The sequence below is a fragment of the Chrysemys picta genome, chromosome 1, assembly GCF_011386835.1.
Source record: "Chrysemys picta bellii isolate R12L10 chromosome 1, ASM1138683v2, whole genome shotgun sequence".
NCBI lineage: Eukaryota > Metazoa > Chordata > Testudines > Emydidae > Chrysemys > Chrysemys picta.
In genome coordinates this window covers 297,519,109-297,540,014 of record NC_088791.1, presented here as the reverse complement: position 1 = coordinate 297,540,014, position 20,906 = coordinate 297,519,109, and the positions used below count along the sequence as shown (strand labels likewise).

At 45.1% G+C, this 20,906-nt stretch overlaps 1 protein-coding gene across 8 annotated transcripts in view; it reads right to left on the bottom strand.

Annotated features, from left to right (window-relative positions):
* Nucleotides 1–20,906, bottom strand: part of FNDC3A (fibronectin type III domain containing 3A) — a 195,462-nt gene that overhangs the window by 121,962 nt on the left and 52,594 nt on the right. The window contains exon 1 of one of the 8 annotated variants that reach the window (XM_065581239.1): nt 18,853–18,872. The exons of 6 other annotated variants lie outside the window; for them this stretch is intronic. Coding sequence is in view for 1 of the 2 variants with exons in the window: in XM_005287139.5 (XP_005287196.1) it covers nt 18,553–18,564 (12 nt within the window). In the remaining variant the exon portion in view is untranslated. Of the gene's footprint in view, nt 1–18,552; nt 18,826–18,852; nt 18,873–20,906 lie in introns of those variants that run through there. One more of the 8 variants, XM_005287139.5, reaches the window with a different exon arrangement.

Genomic DNA, 20,906 nt, shown 5'->3' with positions numbered 1-20,906 from the left:
GCTTGGAAAGAACCAGGTTGAGGTCCCACGTCGGAACGGGCTGACGTTGTTGTGGGTACATCCGGTCTAAGCCCTTGAGGAATCTAACGACCATCGGGTTAGAGAATACCGAGGACGCGAGTTCCCCTGGGTGAAAGGCCGATATAGCGGCCAGGTGAACTCTAATTGAAGATATCGCCAACCCTTGCTGTTTTAGGGAGAGGAGATATTCCAATATGAGAGGAATAGGTGCCTGTAACGGGGACATGGCTCGTTGTTCGCACCAACAGGAGAACCGCTTCCACTTGGCCAAGTATGTGGTCCGTGTTGAGGGCTTCCTACTGCTCAGCAGAATCTGTTGGACAGAGTGCGAGCACTGCTGCTCTGCCTGGGTGAACCATGGAGCAGCCACGCCGTGAGGTGGAGTGATTGCAGGTCGGGGTGACGCAGGCGGCCGTGGTCCTGAGAGATGAGATCCGGGCATAATGGAAGCGGGATCGGTGTCCGAACCGAGAGCTCTAACAGCGTGGTGTACCAATGTTGTCTCGGCCACGCTGGGGCGATCAGAATCACCTGTGCCTGGTCTCTGCGCAATTTGAGCAGTACCTTGTGAACCAGAGGAAACGGAGGGAAGGCATAAAACAGGTGGTCTTTCCAGGGAAGGAGAAACGCATCCGAGAGGGAGCCCGGAGCTCGACCTTGCAGGGAGCAGAACACGTGGCACTTCCTGTTGTCTCGAGATGCAAACAGGTCTATCTGGGGAAACCCCCACTTCTGGAAAACGGAATGTATGATGTCCGGACGGATAGACCACTCGTGTGTTTGAAAGGACCTGCTGAGTCGGTCCGCCAGAGTGTTCTGGACTCCAGGGAGGAACGATGCCATGAGATGGATTGAGTGGGCGATGCAGAAGTCCCACAGGCGAATGGCCTCTTGGCATAGAATTGACGAACGTGCTCCTCCTTGCTTGTTGATGTAAAACATGGCCGTGGTGTTGTCGATGAGAACTAGCACACAGCGGCCACGTAGGAGGTTGAGAAATGCCTGGCACGCCAGGCGCACCGCCATCAGTTCCCGAACATTGATGTGCAGGGCTATCTGAGGTGCAGTCCACAGGCCCTGGGTATGGTGTTCGTTGAGATGGGCGCCCCAACCCAGAGATGAAGCGTCTGTGACCAGGTGCAGAGAGGGTTGTGGGGCGTGAAACGGCATCCCCTCGCAAACCACATTGCGATCTAGCCACCAGGTGAGGGAGGTCAGGACCGAGTTCGGGACCGTGACCACCATGTTCAGGCTGTCCCGATGTGGGCGGTATATTGATGACACCCAGGTCTGGAGTGGGCGAAGCCGAAGTCTGGCATGCCTGGTTACGTACGTGCAGGAAGCCATGTGACCCAGCAAGGTAAGGCACGACCTCACCGTGGTAGTTGGGAAGGCCTTGAGCCCTTGAATGAGGCTCGTGATGGTGCAAAAGCGGTTGTCTGGCAGGATGGCTTGTGCACGCCTGGAGTCTAGAACTGCGCCGATGAATTCTATTCTCTGGGTAGGTTCTAGAGTGGATTTGTCCTTGTTGAGTAGGATGCCCAACTTGTTGAATGTGTGCACTATTATGTGGACGTGAGCTCGAACTTGCTCTTTGGTGCGACCGCGTACCAGCCAGTCGTCTAGGTACGGGAACACCTGTATCCCTTGCCGACGAAGGTACGCTGCCACGACAGCCATACATTTCGTGAATACCCTTGGGGCCGAGGATAGGCCGAAGGGAAGGACTGCAAATTGGTAGTGCACCTTGCTTACCACGAACCGCAGGAAGCGTCTGTGAGGCGGGTAAATTGCGATGTGAAAGTATGCATCTTTCATGTCGAGGGCGGCGAACCAGTCTCCAGGATCGAGGGAAGGGATAATGGTCCCCAAAGAGACCATGCGGAACTTCAACTTTACTACGAATTTGTTGAGTCCGCGCAAGTCCAAGATGGGTCGCAGACCTCCTTTGGACTTGGGAATGAGGAAGTAACGGGAATAGAATCCCCTGCCCCTTAACTCCACTGGAACCTCCTCTATGGCCCCCATAGCAAGGAGCGTGGAAACTTCCTGTATAAGAAGTTGCTCGTGAGAAGGGTCCCTGAAGAGGGACGGGGAAGGGGGGGAGGAGGGGGGGATTGAAGAAAACTGGATAGCATATCTCCTGTCCACCGTGCGAAGGACCCAACGGTCCGAAGTTATAAGGGACCAGGCACGGTGGAAATGGGAAAGGCGATCCCGAAAGGATGGGGCTGGATCCTGTGGGATGACTGGGGCGCCGTCCTCGACCGCACCTTCAAAAGTTCTGCCTGGGCCCTGAAGGTGGTCTAGGTGGCCCCTGGTTCTGACCAGGTTGAGGGCCGGTCCACCTTCTTCTACCACCTCGCCCTCGCCTCCGGGTCGAGTCCTGTCTCTGACGAGGCGGGGGGGGGGGGGTAAGAAGCGCTGAGGCTGCGGTCTAAATGGCCTGCGCTGAGGGCCCACAACATGCATCCCCAAGGAACGCATGAGCGTCCTGGAGTCCTTGAGGCTCTGCAGGCGAGAGTCCGTCTTTTCTGAAAACAGCCCTTGTCCTTCAAAGGGCAGATCCTGCAGGGTTTGCTGCAGTTCCTGAGGCAGACCCGAAACCTGGAGCCAGGAGATCCTCCGCATAGCGATACCTGAGGCCAGGGTTCTCGCAGCAGAGTCCGCTATGTCTAAGGAGGCCTGTAAGGAGGTCCGAGCCACCTTCTTACCCTCCTCCACCAGGGCTCCAAACTCCTCCCTGGACTCTTGGGGAACCAACTCCTTGAACTTCCCCATAGAGTTCCAGGAGTTAAAGCTATAGCGGCTCAAGAGCGCCTGTTGATTAGCCGCTCTAAGTTGCAGCCCTCCGGCTGAGTAAACTTTACGGCCGAATAAATCGAGGCGCTTAGCCTCCTTCGATTTGGGCGCTGCGGCCTGCTGACCGTGGCGCTCCCTTGCGTTCACTGATGCCACCACCAGTGAACACGGCTGGGGGTGGGTATACAAGTACCCGTAGTCTTTAGACGGGACAAAGTATTTCCTTTCCACCCCTCTCGCTGTGGGTGGGATAGAGGCAGGAGTCTGCCATATCGTAGATACATTGGCTTGTATCGTGCGGATCAGGGGTAACGCCACCCTCGATGGGGCATCCGCTCCGAGGATATTCACGATGGGGTCGTGCACCTCCACTATCTCCTCCGCCTGCAGGCCCATATTACGGGCCATCCGACGCAGAAGATCTTGGTGAGCCCGAAGATCTATTGGAGGTGGACCTGTGCACGATGTGCCCGCCACTGCCTCATCCGGAGAGGAAGAGGAAGATGCCTCCGGTGGAACAGGATCCAAGGGAGGGTCCTGGTCTCCCTGCTCCTGGGCCGGAGCATCACCTGCGCTTGAGTCAAGGGCGTCAGGTGGTGCGGGCACGGAAGCCTCCATGCCCCCTGGCGGAGGCCGAGAGATGGTGGACTCCGGGGCCCTTCTAACAGAGTGACCGGAGCGAGAGGTCGAAGCAACTGGAGCCCCTTGCGCCTGATGGTACGCCCACGGGGTCCAAAACGACCAGTGAGATGGGCCATGAGAATGGTCCTCTGTTATGTTCTTCCAATGGCCCAAGTCCTGTTCCTCGGCTTGCCCCTGAGGGGGGTATGCCGATCTCGAGAGGTCCTCCGAGGAGCGAGACCCCGATCTCGATGGCCATGGCGGTGCCGAGAGCGTCGAGACGATTCCCGTGGGCTGCGGTGCCGCACGGTGCCGGTCTGGAGATGATCTATCTCCACGCGGTGCCGGCGATCGGTGCCGGGACCGCGACCGGTGCCGATGACCTCGTCGGTGCCGGGAGTCGGATCTGGACCTCGACGAGGACCTGGAGTATGCCCGGTACCGGGAGCGGCCTCTCGACGTCGAGCGTCGACCGTAGCGGTGCCGAGAACTACGTCTCGACGTTGATCGGTGCCGACGATCATAGCGGTGCCGAGACGTAGAGCGGTGCCGCGAAGAAGATCTTGGCCGCGAGTACGACCGGTGCCGAGGTGATATTCGGTGCCGGGACTGCGAGCGGCGTGGGGACCTGCTTCGGGACCTGGATCGGTGCCGAGGTTCCAGCCCTTGCGATGGAGGGCGCATCAAGGCAGGTTTCCCCCTCGACTGGACCGGGCGAGGCAACGGTGCCGTCGGTGCCGGTGGTTGAGGCGGTGCCGGCTCCGTGAGAGCTATTAAGTCTCTCGCCGCCGCGAAGGTCTCTGGCGTCGACGGGAGGCACTGTATCACCGCCGGCCTCGGTGGAGACGCCGTCTGCACCGGACTCAACGGCCTCGGCGCCGGAGTCGACGGTGCTGGAGGCACCTGTTTCCGGTGCTCTACCGGCGTACGCGGCTCTACCCCCGGCACTGGGGGAGCCAGCGTCTTCGGCACGGAGGTCCCCGTCTTATGGGCTTTCTTATGCCCCGGGGATAATGACTGGCGCCGAGGCACTTGCTGTGCTTGCGGTGCCGACGAGGTCCGGTGCCGGGAAGGCTCATCTGACGCCACTCGCGTGGTCGTCATGGCCGGTGCCGCCGGGGCACTGCGCACCGAGGCGCTAGGTGCCGGGGCCTGACTTGTAGATGGAGCGTCCGGACTAAGTGCCGCCTCCATCAGGAGTTGCCGGAGCCGAAAGTCCCGCTCCTTCTTGGTCCTTGGTCTGAAGGCCTTACAGATCTTGCACTTATCTGTTTGATGGGACTCTCCCAGGCACTTCAGACAGGAATCGTGCGGGTCGCTCGTGGGCATAGGCTTAGCGCAGGAGGCGCACAGCTTGAAGCCGGGAGCGTTGGGCATGAGCCCGGCCCCGCGGCCGGGGGAGAAAGGGGGAGACGACCCCCTTAATCCCCTGAACTATTATAACAACTAGACAACTCTTAAAACTATTGAACTATTTAACTATAAACACTAGGACTATAACTATAACTATAACTGCGAATAACGAACTAAACTAGGGAGAGTGGAGAACAGCTAAGCAGCGCTCCACAGTTCCAACGACCGTCAGGGGCGGTAAGAAGGAACTGAGGGGGCGCCGGGTCGGCTGGGGTATATATTCAGCGCCATGAAGGCGCCACTCTAGGGGGCTCCACAGCCGACCCGCCGGTGTTGCTAGGGTAAAAATCTTCCGACGATCGTGCACGCGGCGCGCACACACCTAATGGAATGGATATGAGCAAGCACTCGAAGAAGAACTTGAGGTTGCAAGTTAAAATTGAGGTTGCAAGTCAAGAACTCAAAAGCTTGTAAAAGCCACATTTACAGTTGACTGTGCAACCTTAATTCTGCCCCTTTGTGTGCCAATATGCTCTGAGGGAGGAGTCTTATGGAAAAATAGCATGTTATCAAAGACCATCATAATGCAGAAGGAGGCTGAATTAAGGTTGCAAGGATGACAATAAATCTGGCATTTCCTAATTTCTGAGTATTTGATTTTGTAACCTAAGTAGCGTTCTTTAACAGTTTTTTTTAATGTAATACCCTATGGTTTTTTTTTCCCTAAAAGGAGAAAGGTAAAAACAAATTCTATTATGTGCAACTATATCCCTCCTTCGCCCCCCTGCCCTGAACCCAGAACCTTCAGCATTACTGTATAGAATTCTGCTACTTGAGCTAAAGGACTAACAACATTAGTGGGTATTCTGAGAAGATTGTTTTCTCAGATTGGGAAATGGGGTGCTGGATCTAGTTAGTGGTTGGGGTGGGGGAACTTAGACACATAGAATATCAGGGTTAGAAAGGACCTCAGGAGATCATCTAGTCCAACCCCCTGCTCAAAGCAGGACCAATCCCCAACTATTTTTTTGGCCCAGATCCCTAAATGGCCCCCTCAAGGATTGAACTCACAACCCTGGGTTTAGCAGGCCAATGCTCGAACCACTGACCTATCCCTCCCCCCATGGTGGTTATGGTTTCAGTTTCTCCTCTGCAAACAGAAATAAGGCCAGACATAGAAATGATATTTACATGCTAAAACTATTAGAAAAACTTTATTTACAAAGAGCCTACTGTCTTTTGAACTATCAGGTGAGCAAAAGAGACATTATTCTTCTACATAGAGTAACTTCTACATATTATAAAATAGTTTTTTAAATAAAACTGTACACTTTTTGGTAACTGGGCTGGAGAAAGGGAATGGGGCGGGGGGAATAAGAGAAAGGAGATGCTATGTCTAGGTGAGTTATTGTTTCTTGTTTCAAAAGTATCTATATTCAACTAGCAGACGGATCAAAGTCAGTAGGAGGATTTTCACCATAACCCAGAAAGGAGTGCTAAGTTTTTGCTACCAAACTCATGGAGAGACGCTTGAAGGAAGGGGGAGAAAGGAACAAGAGTTAAAATGGTATGGGTCTTCAAAAAGCATACTTGAACTGTTGCTGTCTAAAACTGGGCAAAAACTAAAGCAATGTAAACCGTACATTTCTTTAAATATCTTATCAAGATTAAAAGCTTTAGGAATGATTTTTTGTTTCAGTGAACTTTTATTTTAGATTTAACAAGCAACTATAAAAGCAGGGGAGTAGGGATGAAAAAGAGAACTTGCCTAGAATTGATTTCTACACCAGCATTTAGTAGGATTTTGATGATGTTCACATAACCACCAGAAGCAGCTAGACTTAGAGGTGTGTAATCAAAAACGTTCCTGTGCTCTTTGTTTGCCCCTCGAGCTAGCAGCAGCTCCACCACCTCTTAGCTTAGTCTGGCTCTCTCTCCTCTAGCAATGGGAGTTGGGTGAGCTCTGAACTAGCTGGCCGTCTACACTGCAATTTTTAACCCCACAGTCCGAGTCAGATGACATGGGCCATCTGCGGGTGTTTTACTGCAGCGTAGACATACCCTAATGGTACATCTACACAGCAGTTGGGAAGCGTAATTCTGGGCTCGGGTAGATGTACACGTACTAGCTCTACTTGAGCTAGAGCCTAAAAACAACAATGTTGCCACAGATTAAAAAACATTTTTAATACCCAACAAATATTTGAAATGTTTTTTCTGACATTCAGAAGTTTAATTTGTGATCCATTTGCTATCATGTCAAGGAACATAAACTGTAACTAAGTGATAAATGCCAGTTTCCTAACAAGACTGAATCATATCACATATTAAAAAGCTCACTGGGTTTTTACTGAAAAAAAAAAATGGTTACTGACTTTTCCGTAACTGTTGTTCTTTGAGTTGTGTTGCTCATATCCATTCCCATGTAGATGTGCGCATGCCACGTTCACCATAGCTGGAAGGTTTTTCCCTCAGTGGTATCCGTTGGGTTGGCTCTAGTGTCCCCAGAGTCAAACCCCCATGGCGCTATATATAGAGGCCTGCTGCCCTGCCACTCCCTGTTCCTTCTTGCCAGCAACTCTGACAGAGAGGTAGGAGGGCAGGTTTTGGAATGGACATGAGAAACACATCTCAAAGAACAACAGGTGCGGAAGGTTAGTAACCGTTTTGTCTTCTTCGAGTGCTTGCTCATGTCCATTCTCATGTAGGTGACTCCCAAGCAGATGCAGGAGGTGGGTTCAGAGTTCAACGACAAGCAGACTGTAGCACTGCTCTGCAAAATCCAGAATCATCCCTAGCTTGCTGCATGACGGCGTAGGGTGTTGCGAAGTTGTGGACTGAAGACTACGTTTCCACTCTACAGATATCCTGGATGGGAACCTGTGCCACAAATGTGGCTGAAGACGCTTGCACTCTTGTGGAATGTACCGTCAGTGCCAGAGCAGAGACTTTTGCCTGGTCATAGCACATGCGAATAGAAGTAATCCATAAAGAAATTCATTGGGCAGAGACTGGGAGGCCCTTCCTCCTATCAGTTACTGCAACGAAAAGCGGAGTAGTCTTCCTAAACAATTCAGTCCTTTCTATGTAGAAGGCCAGCGCTCGCCTGACATCTAGTGAGTGAAACCTCTGCTCCTAGCTATTGGCATGTGGTTTCGGAAAGAAGACTGTGAGGAAAATGTCCTAGTATTGTGGAACTGCGACATCACCTTAGGGAGGAAGGCTAGGTGAGGGCACAGCTGGACCTTGTCCTTTAAGAAGACTGTGCATTGTGGTTCCAAAGTAAGGGACCTGATTTCTGAGACCCTCCTGGCCAAGGTGATGGCCACGAGAAAGTCCACCTTCCATGACAAGTAAAGCAAAGAGCATGTTGCCAAGGACTCAAACAGGGCTCCTATGAGTCTTGATAGTACCAAGTTAAGGTCTCAAGGTGGGATCAGCTGCCTCACCCATAGGTACAGCCTGTCCAGTTCCTTAAGAAAACAGCTACAGAGCGCATTAGCGAAAATGGACCTGCCGCTCACCCCGGGTGAAAAGTCGAGATAGCCATCAGGTGTACTTTAATCAGAGACACCCACATCCCTTGCTGCTTCAGATGTAGCAAATATTCCAGAACACATGGTATTGATGCTCAGATGGATGAGACCCCTTTCTGTACTGACCAGATGAAGAACCTTTTCCATTTTGCTCCCTAACACAACCTCTTGAACCATCCCCGAGCATATTTACTCCAGAGGATTCAGCCATGGAGCTTCCAGGCTGTGAGATGTGGTGAGCCAGTGCTCACCACAGGAGAGTGGTGAGCCAGTGCTGACACGGTGAGGCCGATGATATCAGGATCAGGCTCACTTTGTGCCTTTTGACCTTCAGCAGGTACTTGTGTATGAGCGGAATGGGTAGGAATGCATAGAAGAGATGGTCCTTCCAGGGGAGAAGGAACATGTCTGTGAGTGAACCTAGAATGTGACCCTGCAAGGGTCAGTACTGCAGATACTTCCGGTTGTACTGTGTTGCAAACAGGTCTATCTGGGGAGTTCTCCACCCCTGGAAAATGTGCCTCACAACCACCGGTCGAATGGACCACTCGTGAATGGAGAAGGATCTGCTGAGATGATCCGCTAACACGTTCAGGGCCCCTAGAAGATAAGAGGCCTTGAGATGGATCAAGTTATGCAGAACTCCCACAGGTGGAGGGCTTCCTGGCTGGCATAGGTGAGAGAAGCATGCTCCACCGTCTGTTTATATAGAACATTGCTGTTATGTTGTTTGTAATTGTTGCATCATTGCCGGCTTCCCTTTCAACGGCACCTGCGGTCTTGGTGCTGTAGCCACTCTTGCCCCCAGTGCCGGATCGCACCTGGTTGGTGTTGGCAGTACCAATAGGGATATTAAGTCCCGTGCTGCCTGGAATGCCTCATGGCATTGATGGAAGCTCCAGTCTTGCACTGCTGTGGCTCTCCCTCGGAGGAGAGTTCAATGGCACTGTATTTGATGGCCCCCTCACTGGGGCCGGAGTCAACGGCACCAAATTGGCAGGTTTTGAGCCTGAGTGGCCCTGCACGGGTCTCACTCTGCCGGTTTCCTTATGACTGGCGGGCTTCGGAGTAGGGGAGCTTACCCTGTCCATTTTGCGTTGTTTCTTTTGCGGCATCAGTGAATGGGATCGGTGCCAGGTGAGCAGACCTCCTCTACGTGGGCGAACTTTGGTGGGGCCGGGAGTCCCAGGACACAGATGAGGAGTCCCTCCTTGGTGCCGGAGAGGCCAGGCTGTGGTGCCTCTCTCTCAAAGAAGCCGGTGCTCTCTCAAAGAGGCGGAGGTGCTAGGTGCCTCCGAGGAAGGGCAAAGAGCCGCCTCCATCAGAAGGAACTTAAGTCTCTGGTCCCCTTCTTTCTGGGTCTGGGGTTTGAAACCTTTAAAAATCCTGCAGCAGTCACACAGATGGGATTCACCCAAACACTTGAGGAAAGCTAAGTGGGGGTTGCTAATGGGCATAGGCTTGTGGCAAGCCTCACACGGCTTATACCCCAAAGACCGAGGCATGTCCCGGTGCCAGGGAAGAACCCCATTAAGCTGGGTCCTACTCTATTACTACTAACTACTAACTAGGCTGTAACAACTAACTGCTAAAATTTTAACTATTTACAGGAGAAAAAGACAAAAGTCCACTGGGGAGAGTACTTGCAAAGCAAGGACGAGCAGTTCCAGCAACCATCACAGGCGGAAAGAATGAAATCGGGGGGTGGCGGGGCAGCAGGCCCTTATGTACAGCGCCATGAGGGCGTGACTCCAGGGGGCACCAGAGCTGATCTGACAGATGCCACTGAGGGAAAAACCTTATGGTGACAGTGCATGTGGCGCATGCATACCTACATGGGAATGGATATGAGAAAGCACTCGAAGAATCACTGTTCAGAACAGGGATCGGCAACCTTTGGCATGCGGCCCGTCAGGGAAATCTGCCGGCGGGCCGGGACTGTTTGCTTACCTGCAGCATCCGCAGGTTTGGGCGATCACAGCTACCACTGGCCATGGTTCACTGTTCCAGGCCAATGGGGGCTGCGGGAAGCGGCGGCCAGCACATCCCTTGGCCCGTGCTGCTTCCCGCAGCCCCCATTGGCCTGGAATGGCAAACCGCGGCCAGTGGGAGCTGCGATCGGCTGAACCTGCGGATGCTGCAGGTAAACAAACCGTCCTGGCCCGCCAGCGGATTTCCCTGATGGGCCATGTGTCAAAGGTTGCCGATCCCTGGTTCAGACTCACGCAGCTGTTCAAAGCAAGTAAAACAGTACTTAACATCCAAGGACCACATAGATCACAGAATATGAGGGTTGGAAGGGACCTTAGGAGGTCATCTAGTCCAACCCCCTGCTCAAAGCAGGACCACTCCCAGACAGATTTTTACCACAGTTCACTAAATGGGCCCCTCAAGGATTGAACTCACAACCCTGGGTTTAGCAGGCCAATGCTCAAACCACTGAGCTATCCCTCCCCATATCAAAGCTTCTCTCCCACTCCCCCAAAAGATCTCAACTATTTAATTTAGACTCATGACACTCCTATGAGATAGATAAGTATTATCCCCATTTTGCATAAAAGGAAATTAAGATAGTACTAGTGCCCAAAGAGAACACAGTGCTCAAAGTAACACAGGAAGTTTATAGCAGAGTTTAGAATAGAAACTCAGGTCTCCTGACACATCTAAACTTCAAGATAATCTCTTTCTTCCTTGCCTGACCCTCAGTAGATCAGTTCTATGCTCCAACAGGGGCTGCATGGGTGTGGTGACACACATGCTAGGATGTCTAATCAGAGTGGGATTGAACATTGTGACCTGAAGTGAAAGGAATGAGCTGAATGCTGTATTGAAGTTAAATACTGGGTTCCATGCTAGATAAATCAGTATTTCATACCTACAAAGTGCATTTATTGAATTTACTAGTCTTTAATTTTTTGTCCTCTACCAACATTTCATCATAATATTGTCACAAATAAATTGATGATAGTGGACATACATGCGCACTCCTGGTTGGGAAGGGCTCTCTCAGCCCCTTTAATAGCATCCATGTCAAGGTTCTATGACCAGGCGTTCACTGCTCTCCATCTGATATTAAGCAGTGTCCCACACATAATACACCAATTTTAAAAATTATAAATTCAAATATTCAAATTCTTTATCTATCACCATTCACCACAGTAAATTACATAGTAATTATAATGTATGTGTAAATGCATGGTTTAGTTGGATCTTCTGTGTCAGACCTCTGATCATAGGTTGAAGAGCAATGCAACAAGTCTGTCCCTCTACTGTGTTAATGGTGCCTCAGCTGTAATTTTGAAGTCAAAATAATGGCAAATTACTTATCTAGTAATTTGATAACATGCAAGCTTAGCTGACTCTCCTTTTAGTCAGGAGTTCTTTGCAACCTCTTAACTTGGTCTTCTCTTCCTAAGGGTGCCTCTCCACTTCAAATTAAGGTGCATTTGTAGCATAGGTAGGCATAACTGCACTATTTTTAATTTAGCTTGCATGGGTAACAAAAGCAGTGAAGATGTGGAAGGAAAGATTTCAGCACTGGCTAGCTGCCTCCAGTACAAGCCCACTGGGGACCCAGCGAATATACTCGGGTTGCTAGCCTATACCAGATATGCCTACTATGCTAGAATTACACCTTAATTTGTGGTGTAAATGCACCCTCAGTTTGGCCCCAATTCTCAACTCCCTCATCTAACCCCTTAGCAGATTCCCTGCTTAGCTCTATGTGTCAAATGAACAAAGTGACACTTTGCTACTCAATTCATATTGCATATTTAGATACAAGAAACGTATCACTAACTCATACTGTGACATCTGCTGAGTATCAAACTAGCCCTCATATGGATTAATGCCTAAAATGTGGAAAGAGTTTGGCTCAATTTATCTCTCAGCCATGAGATTTCTAAGAATATGCTGCTAAATTCACTTTCAGTTCTGATTTTGCTGACATCAACCTACCATCACAGTTCCAATGGAGAGAGACTCCGTCCATTTGGGGAGTTTTACTTAATTAAAATACAGAAAGGAAGGGACTTCAATAGCCAGGGTTAATTTAAAACACGGCAGATAAATTTTGGATGAGTCACACAACTGGAGATATACAGGAAGACATGTTTCACATTAAGAGAGCATTAAAAATTCTCCTACATTACTTAAACTCAAGTATGGGGTCTCCATTACCCCCCCCACCCCCCCAAAAAAAAGGACACCTGAGGGAAAAAGTTTATTTCCTCAAAACCAGGACAAGAAGGAATTGGATGCTTTGGTGACTTTTGGGATGTCCTTGATCTCTGATGGTGCTGTCATGTTTTTTGTTGATTATTTTTTCCGAGTTTGTTTTTTAAAGCAGGATCTGACCCATAACTCCAATTTGAAAGAGCACTGTAAATATTTCTTGGATGCTTAACCAAATTGGAAGATGAAAGAAATGGACCTGAGGGACAAAGTGGACAAAGTAAAACAATGCTGCAAGTGTGAGACTGAGGCTGCAAAGGTAGAGAAACACTGCCTAGGGACATCTGCCTAGGTCAGGGTTGTTACCATCTTGACCCAATGAATTGTTGTGGTAAGAAAGGAGCTTTGGAGACCAGAAGCTCCTCCAAGCTCATCATCTGCAGACAGGACTAGAAGTGACCTAACACAGCATACCATGAATAAAGACTGCCAGAGACAGATGAAAAAAGATCTCTATATAAGAGGCCTTGGTAAAAATATTTACTTCCTCTTACCCAGCACGGCCATGGCATTGCTTTGTAGATAGAATAGTGCAAGTGACAGAAAATGGTGTTGATTCATGCCTTAAAATTCCCTTCAAATGCTCTGTCTTGATGGGCAAAAAGGCTGTGGTTTTTCAAATCTGTTAGCCTTCATCTTAATGGGACTTTTTAGTTGTGTTAAGCTCACACATTTGTAAGGATGGGGAGCACAGACCACAGCCAGCTTCAAACATGTCAGTCTGCTTCTTAGCCCTGTTAAATCAACTGAGCTAACACAACTGAAAATCACACCCTTGTCGCCAATGAAGACATACCCAAAGACAGACTACCTTACCTCAGATATATTGCACTGTAGTTTACATGAAATAAAGGACAAAAACAATATTAGGACAGACCCAAATGTCTGAACTAGCTTGATCAAGACAAAGATTCTGTCAAAATAAGGAATCATAGAATATACTCTGTTCTTTTTGTTGTTTTTTAATTTTACCTCAGTATCCACCATACCTACAACAGGACACATTCATTAATAGGCTGCTAGGCTCAGAAAGCAACTAGGGTTGTTGATTAATCGCAGTTAACTCATGCGATTAATCACGATTAATTTTTTTGAGTTAAAAAAATTAATCGTGATTAATCACAGTTTTAATCGCACTGTTAAACAATAGAATACCAATTGAAATGTATTAAATATTGTGGAAGTTTTTCTACATTTTCATATATATTGTATTCTGTGTTGTAATTGAAATCAAAGTCTATATTATTTTTGATTACAAATATTTGCACTGTAAAAATGATAAACAAAAGAAATAGTATTTTTCAGTTCACCTCATACAAGTTATGTAGTGCAATCTCTGTTGTGAAAGTGCAATTTACAAATTTTTTTTTACATAACTGCACTCAAAAACAAAACAATGTAAAACTTCAGAGCCTACACGTCCACTCAGTCCTCCTTCTTGTTCAGCAAATCGCTAAGACAAACAAGTTTGTTTACATTTACATGCTGCCCTCTTCTTATTTACAATGTCACCAGAAAGTGAGAACAGGCATTCACATGGCACTTTTGAAGCTGCATTGCAAGGTATTTATGTGCCAGACATCCTAAATAATCATATGCCCCTTCATGCTTCGGGCATCGTTCCAGAGGAGGTTTCCGTGCTGATGACGCTTGTTAAAAAAATAATGTGGTAATTAAATTTGTACCTGAACTCCTTGGGGGAGAGTTGTATGTCCCCTGCTCTGTTTTACCCGCATTCTGCCAGATATTTCATTTTATAGCAATCTCGGATGATGACCCAGCATATGTTGTTCATTTTTAGAACACTTTCACTGGAGATTTGACAAAATGCAAAGAAGGTACCAATGTGAGATTTCTAAAGATAGCTACAGCCCTCGACCCAAGGTTTAAGAATCTGAAGTGCCTTCCAAAATCTGAGAGAGACGAGGTGTAGAGCATGTTTTCAGAAGTCTTAAAAGAGCAACACGCCAATGCGGAAACTACAGAACCCAAACCACCACAAAAACAAAAAAAATCAACCTTGTGTTGGTGGCATCTGACTCAGATAATGAAAATGAACATGTGTCGCTCCGCAGTGCTTTTGATTCTTATCAAGCAGAACCCGTCATCAGCATGGACGCACGTCCCCTGGAATGGTAGTTGAAGCATGAAGGGACATATGAATCTTTAGTGCATCTGGCACGTAAATATCTTGCGATTCCAGCTACAACAGTGCCATGCGAATGCCTGTTCTCACTGTCAGGTGACACTGTAAACAACAATTGGGCAGTATTATCTCCTGAAAATGTAAACAAACTTGTTTGTCCGAGCGATTGGCTTAACAAGAAGTAGGACTGGGTGGACTTACAGGCTCTAAAATTTTACATTGTTTTATTTTTGAATGCAGTTTTTTTGTACATAATTCTACATTTGTAAGTTCAACTTCCATGATAAAGAGTTTGCATTACTGTACTTGTATTAGGTGAATTGAAAAATACTATTTGTTTATTTACAGTGCAAATATTTGTAATAAAAAATAAATATAAAGTGAGCACTGTACACTTTGTATTCTGTGTTGTAACTGAAATCAATATATTTGAAAATGTAGAAAACATCCAAAAATATTTAAATAAATGGTATTCTATTATTGTTTAACAGTGCGATTTATCGCGATTCATTTTTTTAATCGCTTGACAGTCCTAAAAGCAACATAAGATTGGTGATACCACAGCACGGTACGTAAACTTCAGAAGTTGGGGCAACTTTTTCTCAGATGCTCTTGGCCTCCTGGCCACTTAAGGAAAAAATAGGATAAACCACAATCACAAGTCTTCTTTGTACAAAGTACTGTCTGTCAGTTAAAGAGGTGAAAAACCCTGCTACTCACAGGGCACTTCAGTGAGCAAAAAAGAATAAAATGTATAGACTTTACTATGAAGCATCCAATACCAAAAGTTGCTAATCCAGGCTTTGGTGGGTGGGAAGGGGAAGAAGAGGCAAACAGATTGATTTACCATGTCATTCCAGTTTTATGGCAGCATCACTCCATATTTCACACTGCACTGAAAGTAGGGATTAAACCTCTTTCTGGGGTTATTTTTAAAAATGCTGATCTTATCTACCAGTGAGATAAAACTGGAGTGACAATAGTGAATCAAGCCTTTTTACTTCGGTAAAATATCTCCCCAATCCTTCGTCAGGATTAACTACTTAGCATAGGAAACTTCATAGTAAAACATATACATTTTCTCTCTTTTGCTCCCCAGAGTACCCTGTGCAGAGGGAGCTCTCTGAATCAGGCCCAAAGGGTCAAAACAAGAGTCTAGCCAGCCAAAAGAGCGGAAGACAACTGATGGACTCTGGAAAAACAATTAAGCCACCCACTGTCTTTTTTTTTTAAAAAGGGGAAGTGATGTCTCATTTTTTTCTCTCCATCAGCATGCAGGAAGATATATATCCACCACCTGTGCAGCTGCAGAGATATTTGAAAAAAATCTACACAATACACAATAAAAATACACACTATGCAGTGTACTAACAGATCTCATTCCGATTTAGAGGTTAGCTCTAAGCAATTTGAATTCAACTATCTCAGGAAAGGTATCACAACAAACTCATGTATGTTCAAATGGTCAAAAGCAATCAGAACCACAGTTAAGGCTACACCTCCAACCTTCTCCAGGCACAACGGTACATGTGATATGAAGATCCACCTGATTTAAGGAGATCTCTGCAATTCATGGGCTCAACAAGGTGCATTGAAGAGACAGTTCCTTGCATTGTGAGGTTAAATTGGAGTCTTAATATTATTTGAATTATGTTTTTATTAGGTAACTCTTATTTTGTGATAGGTTTATTTTAAAAAGGGCAGAGTTGAAATATGATGATCATACTAAGGACTAATAACTTAAGCCAACATAAACTTAAATATCAAGGGACCCAATTATGATTTAGCCAAATTTTGTTTACAGGTTTGGTATTCATAGCAGCATCTTCAAAATCTTTTACAATGTACAATGGGCTATGTATCTAAAATACAAAGACTCTCAGACAGAAAGTGATTATATGATAAGGACCTAAATATATGGACACTTGTATCTGCAGTTAAAAGCTTTTATAAAGTACTTAGTGTAGAACAGAGTAACAACTTTTAAAGGTAGCTTGGGCTTCTGAAGACAATCTACATTGTTGATTTCCAATCAGCAACATTTCACTTTCAAAAATTATGTCTTTATATTTACTGGAGCACAAGATAAAAGGAAAACCCAAAAGATAGGAAATATTTTTGAACTTGTATCAATTAAAGGGGACATGGCTGTCAGATTCCTGATCTAACACAGCCCTCCAAAATCAAAAGGATCATCAACGCTTTGAAGAGAAAACTAATAGTTTGTGGATACAGGCTCTAAGTCTGAGCAAACTAAACACATCACTACTCCTTATTTCATGTCCTACAGTCTTGCTCATAACACAATTGTACATGTGAATAGCTGGCGCAATCCCTGTTCTGTCCACAAACTAGTACCCTATGTCATCACGCGAACAGCAAATCATGAAGAGTTGTACTTTAGTTTTGGTGGAAGAGGTATTTTCAAAGTAGAAATTATTTTTATATGGGAGAGGGAGAGGGAGGGAATGAGTCAGTTTTGGGATGTTCAGACATGAAGACAATCTACATTTCCCTTAGAAAACTAGCCTAATTCATTCTTAGAAATTTTAAAATTTTTGTTTTTAGGAACAAGTTATACCTTGGGATGAATTTTTACAGGCAAGTTATTAATCTGTAATGGAAAAGCTGATACATCTATCACTAGAAACATAAATGGCACTGACAAAACAATGTGGTCTTTAATAGTAACGTGTACACTCAAATTTTGGCATCACTATTAAAATTATTGGAATATGTGGTGGAATAGGTATAGGGCAACAACAAATTACAATATTTCTTACTAAAGGGAAGAAACCAGAAAATATTCTGTTATATTACATTAACTTTATTTATGACTGAAGTCACAGACAATACTGTGAAGAAATATATTTTGATGTAACTCAGCTCTGTGGTCTGAGATATTCAAATGAAAGATACAGTAAGGTAAGAGGTACAGCTACTGTTAATAGGACTGATTACAAATGGGAAAAAATCATTGTGCTGTTGAAAAGCAGAGCTCTCTCTTTTTTTTTTTCTTTCCACAGGCTGACTAGCTGTAACTGCTAAAGGTAATATGGATCAAGTATATTTCTCTAGAGCTCTGAAACCACAATTTAAAAAGCCCAGTCATGACCAAGATCTGCAAAAGCAGAAATAACATTCCTCTCCTAGGTGTTTTACTGCAAAAGTGGAGAAAAGGGCTACATAATTTTTTTTTATATGAAAGCCTCTATATTAAGTATTTCATAAATACAGCTGCTGAGTAACTGGCAAACAGTTGTCAACAGAAATGAACAGATGATGGAAAACAGTTTGTATTCAAATTGCATCATCTTTAAATATACTAGTAAAACTGCAGCAATATACAAATGGTACTCTGTACAGCTTTGTCTAAAAACGCTGCAATTGTAATTAGCTCAGCAATATTAATTAGAAGTATTTTAGGCAGACAGTGAAAATGTAAATTAATTTTAAAACAGTTTACAAATTAGAACAAAGCTATAGCTAATGTGCTTAGTGATTCCAACTGTAAAGATTTTTTAAATGCTCCACTTATCTTGCTTAACGGGTGATACAGCCAAGTCCTCTATAAAATGCATAGTGCATCTTTAACAGTCTTGTCCGTGATAAGATGAAATACAACCAGATTTGGCTTCTTTGTTTGATCTTGGGGAAAAAACATAATACAAACACACCTCCTTGCAAAGCCATGGTTTACACTCACTGTTATCAGGGCACGTACATATAACAAATAATTTTTTCCCACTGTGAAAACCAGCTAACAGCTCCAATCAAGATGTTAGTTACTGACATGCTTAATCTAGTAAACCATTCAAAAGCCTTAGCACTTTGACTTACTGTGGCTCGCATCCTTTTATTTCTCTCATTCAACTGGTGCTACCACACTGACAAAGGGTGAAGGAAGATTCAACAGTCACCACTCCGGATGTTCCAATCTGTTCCATTCACTAAAAACTGAGGTTATCTTCATTGACGTGCCAGACATTGGCCTCTTTCTATTTAACAGAGCAACCTAGCCTAAACTCCATTCCTTAAAGTATCTCTCTTTATCTCTTTCTATAGCTGTGCACCCATAACACATGTAGAGGCAGGATGTTAAAGGTATGACCAATTATCAGTATAGTCAGCAATACCTACCTCAAGCCTTGCTTCCTATCAAATTAGCCAATGTACAGTGAGCTTCCTGCTGTACACGAATGTATCATGTCACCATAGCAACTAAATCAACAAATAGCTGCAGCAGCATCTGCTTCTGGATCATATAACGTCAGTCAACAGAAGGTTAGGATTTAAGGGAGCAAAGCTTCCAAATATATTCCATTTTAGAGTCATATTTTTAATTTAGCCTTCTGATTCCAAGATAGACTCTGCTAGCTGGGAATGCACCAACTTTTGGCTCTGTAGCTGGATATATGATGCAGTGGGTGGCTTCAGTTTGCAAACAAATGAACAGAAATACAACAGTTTATTAGGGGATGAGCTTCATAGCAGAAAATAAATCACTATCCAGCTGCTGAGCTCCTCACATTAGTCTCATATACTCTATATTTTATATGCATAATATGTTAGGTGTTTAATATTTTCTTTTGTCATTTTTTATTTCTCTATCTCCTAATTTTGCTTGAAAATTTTTACGATTTATATATGTTTATTTTAAATGCTATCATATACAGAAACAGAGTTACATATTTAAGAAATATAATCGGGGCGGAAAAAGATGGTGTCCCTCTTTCTCCTACAGCTCTCCCTGTATTTCTTCCCACTCAAGTCTTGATCTGATAAATTCAAATTGGCCACTACTGGTTGCTAACAAGATGCTGTCTCTGTCACCTTTGATCTCTCTGGTAACTTGGGTCCACTGTCTCTCTGACCTATTTATGGACATTTGGTTGTGATGATATCCTGATGCAGTACATTTGAACAAACTGACCCTAATAGAACATATATATGAAGCTGGACTTAAGATTTTTAACTCCAGGACCGTAAGAACTGTGGGGGACAAAAGGTCTTCAACAAGATGTCATAACCACCAGATATCTGGGACATGATAATATTAGATTCAGACATTCTGATAATTTCTAAGTTTTCTATACTTCAGGCAATATTTTAATCATTGATGTCCTGAAAACTGATAAATATGTAATGTATATTTATGTATGAGAAGACCAAGTCTACAATCAACTAAAACAAAACAAACAGCTTCACAGTTGTGTAATGTCAAGAGTTAGAAATATGGTATGAACCACACACAATTTATTTTTAAGCAAAAGCTGTCCAAGCCAAAAGCTTCAGTACATCATGACTACTTTAAAAAAAAATACTCAGTTTTAGGATTTAAAGGGTCTGGCCTTCCATCCACATGCACAGAACTCTATTTAAAAGGAAATTATCAGGTCAAATTTGGCCCAAAGATCTTGGTTTAAAAAATAAAAACACAAGGACGATTGTGTGGTCCAATGAATACAAACCTGGACTGAGAGTCAAGAGACCAAAATTCTATTGCCATCTCTGCCACTGACACGCTGTGTGATTTTGTGCATGTCACTTCACCTGTCTATGCCACAGTTTTCCTATCTGTAAAACTGAAATAATTATATTTGCATTTCTGGTCTTCTGAAGTCTACTGATAAAATCACAACATATAACCTAAATATTATGTATTTGGAACACAGGAATTGCCATACTAGATCATGTTAGTGGTCCATCTTATCCAGCAAAACCAGTGGCCAGGACCAGATGTTTCAAGAAGTTCCAAGAAATCCGGCAGAACACAGTTACAGGATAATCTCCCCTCAATAAAGCTGTGTACGAACCCCAAATGGTTAGGGGACTGACTTACACCTTGAAGCATGAGGCTTATTTCAGTTCCAAAATAGTAGGTTTTTTAAAATAGAAAAAAATATAAACATAAGACCAATAGACGTGTTTCCACGATTTAAAAAAATATTCTAATAGAAATATTTTAAATAAGTAACTCTCCCTTTGCAGTATCTACAGTCAAAGCACTGAGACATTAATGCAAAAAGAAAAAATAATGAAAAGTAAATTAATTTTTTTAAATGTTCTCTTTCGATCATTTAAGGTTTATAAGAAATGAAGGAATGGATTTGTTAAAAATGCATTTAACTTTTCTTTTAATGTAAGTAGGAGTTGCACGTGGACACTGATAATAGAACAGAACCCGTAAGAAA